This window comes from Ptychodera flava, chromosome 22, assembly GCF_041260155.1.
Source record: "Ptychodera flava strain L36383 chromosome 22, AS_Pfla_20210202, whole genome shotgun sequence".
NCBI lineage: Eukaryota > Metazoa > Hemichordata > Enteropneusta > Ptychoderidae > Ptychodera > Ptychodera flava.
Window position 1 is genome coordinate 18,103,213 of NC_091949.1, and position 13,094 is coordinate 18,116,306.

Here is a 13,094-nt window from a genome sequence, read left to right on the forward strand (position 1 = left end):
AAACTTTATATTATGCGGCAACCACTTTGTTACGGCAAGCACGTCACAAAGTACGCATTGTGACGGCCAGGCATACATTATGCCGGCAGACAATATCGACAGCACGCATCCAGGCCAGCCCTACAACAATTTTGTTGGCCCATTGTTTTTGGCCCTTCAGTATCTGAACAAAAGGCTGCAGCGAGAAGAGGGAGGAAAACCTGCAGATGCCAGATACAGCCCCTAACACACCACCCGAAAAAGTTATTTTCATCCGCAGCGACATGCCGAACTGGGCTTCTTCCTTAGTTTGGGAGGCGGAAAACGCCGAGTATTTGCAACAAGAGACAGCCATAAATGGGGTGCATTTAGCTGCGCACGTGGGTACTGTTAAAAGAGTGCTCGGTTGATTTTATCAATGCAGTATTTCCTACGGATGGTAAACAAGTAGGCGATGTTGCTGTAGCGACACGCTTGAAATTATCATGGCAGGGGTAGTAGTCTTTCACGCCACGCGCCGTCCTAACAATGCGTCGACAATATCGGGGGGCCAGGTGAAAGACTGAGACGCCAGCCAACCGCCAAATGAATGATTAATGCCCCTAAAGTAGTGCTAATTAAGTATAGAATTTAATAGACATGAAAGGAAGGTGTTTATTAGTGTTTTAGCAAATGGAAAGAACCAGGTGGGCCATTCTGTCTAGCCAGTTGCGCTTTGTGTCCCGTTTGTTTGGGCAAAGCGTTCATGTATCCGTTCAATTCAGCCATGATTAAGTCAACAAAAAGTAGGCAGACATAGAAAAAACACAGTGGAAAAATATTCGAACGCCGAGTTACAACGAAAAACGCAACTTTTTACGACGCGAAAGTGCGCGAAAGTTGTTTTTCGCGTCGGGAAAAAACTTTTTAAAAGTTTTAAAAACACGCGCTTTTGATTATGTGCGCATGCGCATTGAATAAGAGACGGCAGTGTGCTGGTTTTCTATGACAAACGTGAGTTGTTTCGGCGTAAAGCGCGTCGGAGCGCAGGCCGTCGTCCTAGCATTCAGAGCCAAGTGACCTTCGTCAATGTGACACTGGGGTCATGGAGTGAAAATGCGAAATAGGCGGTTCTTTGGCTTCGCCCTGGAGACTTTCAGCTGAAAAAAGCGTATACAGCTGTAGAGAAGCTATAGAAGTGCGCCCTGAACTCCACTCCTGTCGCACTTTGTGAGCCCGAGAGAGTTTTGCCTGTACTCAAAAGGTCAACCCTGTTTTTGAGAGTTCAATATAAACCGAACCTCAGAAAATTAAACAATATTTCCGATTCATCAAATTAACCATGGCAACGAAAAATAATCTGAAGGGGTATATTTCCTAGTTTTGGATACTTAAAAAGTTACGAAAATTGATATCAAAAGTAAGGTATTTTAACAGTATGCTAAATTGCAAGGAGTCGAAGAGTTTTGTTTTCACAAGGCGGAAGCTGGGCCACAGCAGCAGCGTTGAGAAAGGCTCTACGGTTCTCTTGGCTCTCGTCTACCGCAAACTAATGGGAAGTGCTCGCTTCTGATTGGATCCGGAGTAGCAACTTCGGTGGAGCGCCTCTATAGGATGGGCATTGTAACAGAGACGTGAGCCTTTGGTGGGCTTATTGACAACTGAATACCCCTAAGAACAGTGGGCAGGCCAAAATGAGCATGCTTTGTTAAGTAATGCAAAATAAACCGTGTATTGTTTGAAGGGGTATATATAAACAGCGGTTGGTGTGTTCTGTCGGAGCACTCACCAAAGCGATGGCCTCATGTCTTATTCGCACGCACGGAATCTTCTAGAAGCCTAGCAAGGCGCTGAACTGTGTAGTTATAGTCTTAGGAAAGTGTGAACCGTATTCTGAAAGCCTCCTATTCATTGGGTGATCTAATTCAACCGTGCTCCGTTCCGCCATTCTCTGCGACACTCAGTGTGACAACGGGACGCAGCAGAAGATAGACAGTTAATTTTTTTGACAGGTATGTGGATTTTGTTGACAGATTCTTAAAGATTTTGTATTTTTATTATATTTAATCGCTTTTTGTATTTCTTTCTCCAAAATTACTCGAGGAGTTTTTAAACTTGGGTGAGGGGGCGGAACTAGGCTGTGCGAGACGATCTACTCTGAAGTGCACGCTATTTCGCCGTGGCGAAGAGAAACCTACTTGTCACGTGCCGAACAGATCTCAATCGTGTACGCTCTCAAAAAAATAAAACTCGATATTTGACCGATTAGAGGGAATAATAGGCTGCTCGGATTTCCGGGGTTTTACGGGTAATTATATTACGGGTTTGAATAATCGAATCTGCCTCCCTTGTTAGATTTGGATTCTATGCCAAGCGGGTAACCGCGCACGATTGGATAAGCTGTTTCCGGATTGACTGTCAAAATTAATGTCGTTTCACGCGCCTCTCTCTTCTCCTTTTTTCTCTCAGAACAGGTTCTCGTTTCTCGGAGGTTTTTTTCAAATTTTCGTTCCTTGAATGATGCGACCGCCGGTGGCAGGTGACATCCAAGTCAACGGCTGCGATTGCCAGCGCTACGTGGAGGACAATCTCGCGAAGAACGCACAGGTCATTGATGGCTCCAAACAAAGGCGAGGTAAAGAAGGAAAAGCGCAGAAAAACAATGGGAGAAGAAAAAGATACACCAAGACACGGTGCAAAAATCGAAGTCCCGCCTGCGTGACACGCATTAAGAAGAATCGCCGACTCAAAGCGAACGATCGGGAGAGAAATAGAATGCACACATTGAATGAAGCGTTGGATGGATTACGTAATGTCTTGCCCAAATTTCCCGACGACACAAAACTTACAAAAATCGAGACTTTGCGATTTGCGCATAACTATATCTGGGCGCTGTCACAGATGCTCAAGATGTTCGAAGCGGAGACGACGAACGAACCGCAGGATGGCGGCGACGTTATGACAATGGACTGGCCGTCTAAGGACTTCATACAAACGGCGCACGATATGAGCTACTTTGCTTCTAAGCTGACGACGACAACAACGGCATCAGAGGCGCCGCCAACCGACTTGGCATCGCCGCTGTCCGTATCAGACTCCACATACTCAACAAGTAGTACTGAAACAAACTTTTACGAAGATTCCTTGTCGCCATGACAACAGGGGTGTAAATGACCAGAGCGATGATGGACACGATAAATTCTCTGTCAGGGATGTTAAGTATTAAGATGTCATTTTATTTCAATAGAACCTCCATAGCAGTAGACTCGTTGACAAGACATGGTATAAGTTACATAACATTTGTCGTGACGGTCTTTTAACTACAGTACTAAACTGCCAAATTTGCTTCGTCTGCGGTCATTGCCACCATATGTACCTTCCTGAATCGTTTATATCACTTGACATGAACACTGATTTGGTGACGAAACGAGGGACAAGGTTATCACGAGCTCAGTGACATTTTCTACTTTGCTCAATTCACAATAACTGTATACGCTGTAGAGCACTTGCGAAACAAGACAATGGTAGACGAAATTGGCTGATTTTGATATTGTATTGCACCACGGGAGACTTCAATAAAGATACTACTTCGCTGCGTCAAGTCTAAGTACATCAATCCAATGTGTGTTTTTTGTCCATCTCTGTTACCTGTTTGTACTATTCTTTCACTTCGGGGGGAGGGGAGGGGTCGTAGGTTTTCGGGTAATTATTCTCCCGTCTGCCCAATCTCCTCAGCGCCCCTTTTACGGTAAATCGTCTTCCGATGATATTTTTATTCGCTCCCTCCGCGCGATATGGCGATCCGAGGTTTTGTCAGAGGTGATGCGGACACAATAAATGCACTGGTTATGTTATGCACCGGGTCCCTGATCACATTTGTAGCACGACAAGTTGAACAATTCCGTCCTGTGTGCGTGCGTGCACCCATGAGGAGACACGCCACGTGCTCTACGCCCAGGCGCGTGCCCCAAGAATCAGCGTATAGCAGCGTAGATTAATGGCTAATTACGCATATTGACGTACAAATTCCTATCTCTCCGATGTTTGGATGTTACAGAACTATATTTAATACTAAAATTGAGATCACGTCGCATTATGTGACTTCAGTTGTCCCATATCGGTGGTTCGCAACGCGATTAAACTATGAGGTCGATAAATCGATTCGCCCAGCTACCTCCCCTCTGCACTTTAAAAGGATGGTTATTACGGGATCAGCTCTGATAACGATTACCTAAACCTGTTTGTGAAATGCCCCAAACCTTTCTGTTGTCCCGGGGAAAGAGATCTTTCGTCAAACTTGCACTATAAAATGTACACTGATAATTTCACCCCGAACTAAAACCCTACACTGAAATTTATTTATGGTTTAGCCATATCTCAACTTGCCTAGGATGTAATGAGCCTAAAAGCGTTTGGTGCGTTCGTCAGAGCGTATGTGAGCAGGGGTTCTTTTCTCTGGCTACATGGAGGTACTATTAATGGTTTACCGGTTTTTTAACGGGAAAATTTCCACCTGACGAACAATGCACTCACAGTCACCGTCTCCGTACTACATAGGCAGACACAGAGCGTAGAAAATCCCTTCAAAATCGGTCAAATTAGACAGGGGCAAATTTTATGTACAAAGCATGAAATATTCAGAGTGGAGAGGAATTCATAAAGGTGAAAGAGATAAAAGAAAGTGAGTGGCATTTATCGGTCTCGAGTGAGATGTGTGTGGAATGCGTGTAAGGGCTTTCAATAGCAGCAAATTTCAACGTCAGCTTGAGATACATGCGAGGAAAATTTGAAACGAAAAGTATTGTTATCCCCCGAAGCCGGTGTTCTGCCACTCATGATTGGTTATACTTGGAAATGTCACTTTTTCCCCGCACAAAACTGCAACGAACGTTGACGTATTGCTAAGTTTCGCTTTCTCGCCATGAAGGGAGCCACGACACGAGGTGCCCATATGTTCGCATGCAGGCAAACTCCCGGCAGAGACCAACATTAGCCTCGTTTAGCCCTATGGTTTTCAAGCATGGGTGTAACGATGCTGGCCGATCGTCAAAACAGTGATCGGTATATCCCTCTCGGTGACACCCTTTGAAAAGAGCAGTTATCAACCTTACCGGCGACTTGCGGACGGTGTTTTGAAACCCTTTGTGTCTTGAAGTCCTAGGCTACTCATCGGTTACATCACTAGACTCTAGCTTTTGAGCGTATCTGTGTAGTCGTTTCAAAGACGATTGTCCTGTTATAGTAAACCTAACAAAGACGCTCACTCAATCAAGGCCCTCTAAAGTTAGTCTCTCCTGGTTCTGTGAGCTACTTTATATACAAACGGTTTGTGAATTCATCGATGGTTGAATACTTCCGTTCAGTTGATATTTTACCATTGAAAATTCTCCTCACAAAGTAAAAAACAAAACAAATTGTAGATCTTACGATTACGTTCGGTTAAAAACGGGCTCCACGCCTGGAAGGTTATTCGGATTTGGTAAAATTAGCCAGGAAGTCGAAAGCGTGATCGAAATATAACCTAACTGACAGTAGAATTTCAGAAAATTTCATAATTATCAAAGCAGATCTAGACAGCTAGAGATAAACAAAATTCTGACAATCTTAATCGTGAAGTATGACAACGATACATTGAGTACGCGTGTACGTACTTTTATTATGAGAAAATCTTCTGAACTTTTCTCCCGTTGACAGAAATTGATTTCATCTTGGCGGGAACTCTGCTATAGCCAATATCCAATCAAACCAACACCAATGTCTACGGCAGTCGAGTTTTTTTCTGAATTACAAATTAAAAATGTTAATTAAAATTTCTATTCTGAGCCGATTGTTATATTCTAAAATCTATTGTTATGGTTTTTTCCTTTCACATTTTTAAATCACCGAGAAAATAAAATATTTTTGACGGCTGAATCAACTTTAACAATTTCAAGGGTTGAGATCATTCGATAATTTAGCAAATTGTTTTGAAAATATATTTGTTTCGTGGCACCGTATAGTTTCAAACATACTGGGTGTACATACGTCAGACTTTTCGGAAAATTGAGCTTTTAGATCCACAACTTTTGCTAATGTCAGCTCTACGTCAAAGTCGCCTACATACTGGATGTGACGTGTAACTACATATAAGCTAACAGCAAGAAAGGCCCAATTTCAGACTAATTAGTGCAAGATCAAATTGCCGTATTTTTGAAGAAAGTATATAGAGCGACTGAAAAGATATACTCCACCAGCAGAAAGCCCCGGCTAGTGAAATGGACACGTCACGTGTTCTCAATCACCTGGCACGTCATCGTCGCCATCTGTCACTGTTTTGCTCAATTTTTCGCCAAAAAAACGCAAATATTATATCTCGATATTTTCAAAGCGATGGAAGAAATATAAATGGCAAATTTTGATTGCCTTTGTGGTGTTTCGATCCACCACATCTGGGCCATCATAAAATTAGAAATCGTGGCGGCTCAATTTGTGATATTTCCTTGATCGCCCGCCCTGAATAAGAGAACCCGATGCATTTACTAATGCAAACAGAGGTCTTTGCTCTCGTTGCACAAAAATAATGCGATCGTTCACATCAACCACCCCATACAGCGCGAACAACGGTCGGTAGGGCGATGGTAATTTAAATAAATGAAATGAAGGTGTACATCGTGTACGACCAGGATGCCATATTTTAAAGCGGGTCGTAGCAAGCCAAAATAAAAGCCGCATCAGCTATACGTACGACTCTAATTGCTACTGGACAAAATACCTTTAATTTCAAACACATGTTGACGTCAGCGTTCGACTTGTTTGCCAATTCAGTCAGTATAATTCGATATTCGTTTCAAAATGCGAGAATCCTGTGTTTCGTCCCGGCGTCATGGATTCAGTGGTTGATTTAAGAGCATACAAGTAGCCTCGACCGGTCCGCCGGGAAGTGGACAGCAAATACGGGATCTTTCAAACTTTATCGGCGCATTCTCTCGATAGCTTTTTTAAAGCGGATCAAAATCTCCTCTTGACATTTATTTATTAAACAGACATTCAGCTTTTATGCGTACAACGATCGTTAGCGTAGCAATGTTACCGGGCACCATCTCCGATATCCATATGTCTTCATCGCAGTTTCTCGTACGCGCGACTTTTCCCGCCGAAATCTCTCGACAGAAATTGTCGCCCCGTGGTAAAATTTGTGAAGTAAGACCACGCTCCTTCAGTGATTGTCAGTGATAATAGAAAGTATTATGATATGCATCAAAATGAAACAATATACATTTTCAAAATGAAAAAATATATGTTTTTTCATTTCGCCGATTGTCAGTAGCCTACCTTCTCCCATATTCCTCAACATGTGGTATAGGTGACATTTAACAAAAACTTTGCCTATCTATGTCAATGTTATTATATTATCATTCTTCCCTCCAACTACGAACTCACAAAATTTGAACTCGAAAGGTTGAAAATTTTTCGTATCACCACAGCAATTATCGCGGATGGTTCCCCTGAAATATCCCATTTCATATTTTGGCTATCAATTTTCATAAAATTACAGTACTTTTTTTCGCTGTGTAATGGAAATCATACGTTCGTTTTCATCCATGTTATTTCAATATTGAGACAAAAATGACCACAGAACTGCAAATAAATTACCGACTTAAATCTCAAAGATTTTATAGCAATAAAGGTTAATAAGGCACGTAAAGTGACACAGAACTGACTTGACGCTACTATGTGCTGTAAATGACTCTTCCAAAATGCAGGGAATTTAATTATTAGGCGACTACACGTACCATGTCAAATGACAGTTATAAAGCAAGAAGGCCTCATAGGTCTCAAATATCAGGCAAGAATATGGTCTAGAAAGCGCTGTCATCTCTTGGAGTTGTAAGTGCTGATGAGATCATTTAGAACCGATATATTTACCGATCCTTGCATTTCTTTCAGATCTAAATCCAGTCATCCACAATCGAGTGTGAATCAAAGGACGATTCCGAGTTTACATGATTGCTAGCAAGTCACGAACACCCTGGGTACAAAACCAGTCGACTGGGTACATATAAAATCGGGTCAACATGCAAGCGTGGTTTCAGGGTTGTCAAAAGGCGCATTGATCTATCGAGTAAAAATCTGTGGTGAAAATCTGTCGGCAAAAAAGTGCGCAAAAAGTACAGCATGGTGTTTTACCAGAACTCGGAAACAACAAACAGACTGTCGTACAACGACGTCATCCCGCCATAAGAGTTATTTTTCCGCCTCAGAATGTTGTTTTGATTCTCGATTCATTTTATCTATTCATTTCCATTTCGATTGTCGGAAAATTCAAAAAATAAACATTCCATACGATTTTAAATTTGATATATGTTAATTGCTTATCTTCGTACCTTCAATTTCTGGTGATCCGTTTTATCCTCGTTCCCGGTCCAAGATTCATACTCACAAAACTACGAGACATTTCAAAGCAAAGGGTATTCCCATGGCTGTTTTTCTGACATTTTCTTCTGTTTTGAACTGTGTATGACGGCAGTCAAGGGGCGTTCCCGGGGAACTATGTGCCTCTGATGTGAAAAGGAAAATTCTCCCAGGGGACCATTCGAGCTGTGTGTTGTAAACTCATGAAGTGTCACCAACTTTGCCGCTGGTGCGCATGCCAGTCTCTTGTAAATTTTGTTCTGTGTTTTTTCTTGAATGAATACAGCGGGATTTTGTTTTGTTTTTTGTTTTGTTTTGTTTTTTCAAAAAAATAACATAGTTTTGATGGCAATTGATTTTTATTTTTATAATTATGGTTCGATGGGAAGGGTAATATATGAGGACATTCCGATTGGGAACTGTTTACATGATTTCGTTTTCGTGGAACATGAAAGTGACCCACTTGCGCTTCTTTGAAAAGTCAGGCAAGTGACCGCACTCATTGTCTCGTGTGACCTCAACGGAAGTAAAACGTTTGATGTTTGCCGAAACTGGGTCATAGCGTTTTATCGGCCAGCCATGGACAAGAAAACGGGTCGGTACATTGTGTATAATGGGTCAAAAAGCGGGTTTGACAAACATCGTAAACTTTATATGTTTGTTTATTTATTTATTTATTTATTTACTATTCAACCGTCTCCTAAGGGGCATTGATAGATGTATTTTTTGTGAGAGGCGAAATTTACTTCAACCTAAGGGGTCGTCTGGTGAATCCTACAGTGGAGCGAGACTTATTCCACAACATTTCTCCGGACATGATTTCATATCATGTTGACTGTGTACGAAGAGAGTTACGGTGAACAAAATTCCGGTAAACGTCGTCTCAGTGAAGGAGAGGCATACCCAGAGAGAGAGAGAGAGAGAGAGAGAGAGAGAGAGAGAGAGAGAGAGAGAGAGAGAGAGAGAGAGAGAGAGAGAGAGAGAGAGAGAGAGAGAATATATTATATTGCTGTTGTATGCATAAAAAATTATTATGTTGACGTGTGTTATCTTTTATCTGACAGTCTCTGTGCAAGAGGCAGGCCACTGGCACCACAAGCAATTCTTATGCATATAAATATCGGTATCATGGGGTTGTTATACGTTGGCGGTTGCCTTCATCCGCAAAAAAGTAAATAATGTTTGGTGAAGAGCGGCGAATATCAGGCTTTTTGGGTGTTTTTATATCTGGGTAAGAATGTTATGGAACCTGCATTCGGCATTGGTCTTACGGGTTTCATATTCAACCTACAGCAACCAATGAACATCGACCAAGCACACTCGGTGGTATCAAGCGTTTCTCTTCTCTATGTTTAAGATGTAAAGTGAAACAGACAATGTTTAAAGTGCCGAGGTTAAAGAGTAAAAGTGCCAAGATCCATTGATCAACTGCTGCCAGCGACAATCTCTGTGCCTTTCAGTTCAATTTCTTTACGATTTTTTGTCTTATCGGTATGAACAGTTTGTTTTCATTCATTGTACGGATTTGAAATTTGAAAATACAGTACTTGGGGAAAAAATCGAAAGGCGTAGAATTATTGTTTTAAATATCATTGCGCGATAAACGTTTTTGAAATAATAAAATTAGATAAATCTACTAATTACCTTTGTACGTTTTACAGTTGTCAAAGCGGCAATTTGTTTTGCCAACTTGAAAGGGGCATTTTTCGATCACAGGATCTTGAGAGTACAATTATAACACTTATTTGTCGGAAATTCTTTTATCAATCACACAGTACGACGTTCTAAATTTCCATTCAAATTTTACTCCTTTGTCGCAAACTTACCCGGAGATTTTGATGTAGAAATAACAAACTGTCTTGTCTTCATTGCTTAATTTTGACAGGATCTCCCACACGGGATGCCAGATCCATAATTGCACGTAGTTCCGGGCCGAACGTTTCGTTTACCTTGTCTGGAAAGCAGTTGCGTCTAAGAAACACACTGTCGATGAAAACAGACAAACAAACAATCACAGACAGAGACTGCAGAGACAGGCGGACACACCGACACGGACACAACGACAGAGAGAGGAGCGTTGCGCGCAGTCGCAGTAAATCGGTACCATAGTACTTGTAACAAACACAAAAATATTTGTCAAAATGAAAAAGACATTTGGTGGTAACAATAGTGTACCAGCGATCCGACAAGTGCAACACGCTCCAACTTAATTACAGTTTCGAGTCGAGCGAGGGGACATCAAAGTTCGGTCGCTCAGACCAAAGACGACGAGTGTCATGTACGTTACTTGCACGCGGCACTTGAACGACCAACTAATTGGGAAACCCTGAACCTAGCGGTCAGTGGCTTCCGCGGATGGTTATTTGGGAAGCGGAGAATTATTCACTCACGTGAGCGTGTGTTCGAAATTGGTCTTCGGTGCGGTAGCGTTGGAGGTCTGTCGCAGACGTCAAGTATTGTATTGTCTTTTTTCGGTTTCAATTGTAAACATTACAGATAGATTTATGACATAAACTGTAATAAAAGATTATAACTTTAATCAAATCGTTAATTCACTTCGTTTTCTTTTTAAAATTTTACTGATGATACAGTATAAATTCCTCTTTCTCTGTCTTGTTAAATTCTGACATTAGTTGCCACTTAAGCGACTACACGTAGTTGTTCAAACGCTGTGCGATCACTGAAGTTAATAAATACATTGAGAGTTTTCATGTAACCAACAAAGTTATGCCCCTTCTCGTGTTTCGTATATACTAGTCATTTTTTTTTAGAAGAGTGATAGTAAATATCAAAGATGCATCGTTTCGGTGGTGCATCCACGAACAGGACGCTTTCCTGAGGGGGATAAATTGCAATTTTGGAAGAAAACTAATATCGGTACGCAAATGCGCTGTAGAATAGTGGAATTATCCGTAATATATACTATGGTATATTGTTCGAACTAGAATATAATCGTGAACTATAATTTAAGGATATTTCTCAGTTTTTAGGGTTGTCTCACTTTTGAATGATATTAAACAATGAAGTACTTTGGACATAAATTGTATTGCGCTCCATGCTTTATGCATCCCCTTGCAACCCTGGATACAGTATTTCGGATCGAGATTTTTTCGTTGAATACGGAGAACTCTATTTTCTATGCAAGCTTGAAAAACAAATTATTTCGTGACGGTTATCGTGCCATCTGTGAGTTACAGACACATTCGTGGTGCCGATGCTTTAAAATTCAATCGATTAATTCGAAGCAAGACCCTAAGATGATTGGCCACACACAAACTATGGAAAGTACTCATGCGATGCGGTATATGTGTCTGAGCTTGAATCTTTTCCTCGGGGAAAAACTTTTTAAAAAAGCGAGAATACATGTTAGGTTTTGATTATTGTGAAAGTAAGAACTAAAAGGAGGTAGCTCGCCTTTGTATGTATGAAAAGGAATTATGTAAATTATTGAGACAAACTTAAAGTATGTTTTGGTGATTGATCGGTAGATAGAGATCCCTAATACAAAGCGTACACCAGGCTTTTTTTCATATTATTCAAACCAGACAAAGTAACCTTTTGCGTTAGGTTTTCCAAAGTACCGATGAGGAGATGCCAAGTTTACCTCGACTTTGTTTAAAGATAACCCATAATTTACTGACTGGTGCGGAATAAAGTCGTGGGTTCTGCACTGTTGGTGGAGAACGCAATCTAAGAATGAAATAACCCGATGCTGACTTAACGTTGGCTGGGCGAGAAGCCGTGAGCTGGATTTGCAAGGCCGTTATCGTCCAAGCCGCAGAAATAATCTGATTTTTTAAAATTCTGTGCGACTCTAACGGACTGGAACCAATGTACAAAAGAGCCCAGTCGCTTATCCTGAGGGGTAAGCGGTTTGAGTTACTGGCGGGTAGGGGGGTGGAGTTGCGGATTCTGATTGCAAGTGACGATGGTGCACCGAACGCGTCGCTGGATATACAAGAGACAGAGATCTCAATTTTGCGAGAATCTCAAAATGATTAATCGTCTGGGGAGTGAAATGCATCAAAAATATATCAGACCCAATGCAGCTGTATTGAAATCAGTAGTTTTCATGAACAATATGAGAGGAAACTTCTCCCTGGATTTTTTGGCTGCTGGGCTATTATTTCCGAAACTCTATTGTCTGCAAACGACTCAAAGATGATGCTTAAGATGTACTAATAGCTAGGTCTCTTCCCAGCCCGTTATCATCGGTTTGAAGAACAATGCCGTTACCAGACTCAGAATCGGCGCTCCTTTTGACAATACAGCAAGGCACGCTGTCCGATAGAGACACTTAGTTTATTGTGTGTGCCCACAAGTGTGCGGTTAATGCCCCCCTTTTTTGAAAAAAAAAATGGACAACAAGTTACAAGGTCAATGGAAATGACCAATACTCTTAACAAGAACACTAATGAACCACGTGCGATATTCTCTCGTTTCAGTCAACCCACGACGGTCAGTTTCATGGGCGATCCATTTGTTCTCACGAAAATGAAACCAGTCATTGATTCAGATAAGCGGTTGAATAAATAGCTACGAAGTGGACTTTCAGCTATACAAGAGCTAAACAAAATAAGAAATCGAAATATTGAGATTCTTTACTCGGTAATTATAATTATAATTGTCATATACAATATGATAGACGCGCTACTTTATAACCATGAAGATTCAATGTTTAACAATCGATACACAATCGAGGTTCTCAAGTTAAAGTTCACAGTTAGATGACATGTTTCTAAACT

The 13,094-nt window shown here is 41.3% G+C and overlaps 1 protein-coding gene across 1 annotated transcript; it reads left to right on the top strand.

The window, feature by feature from the left end:
* The first annotated feature begins 2,478 nt into the window (after window positions 1-2,478).
* On the top strand, window positions 2,479-3,114 carry LOC139123371 (neurogenin-1-like). Its single transcript, XM_070689520.1, has one exon. The coding sequence runs from the start codon at window positions 2,479-2,481 to the stop codon at window positions 3,112-3,114; it is 636 nt and encodes a 211-aa protein (XP_070545621.1).
* The last annotated feature ends 9,980 nt before the right edge of the window (window positions 3,115-13,094 follow it).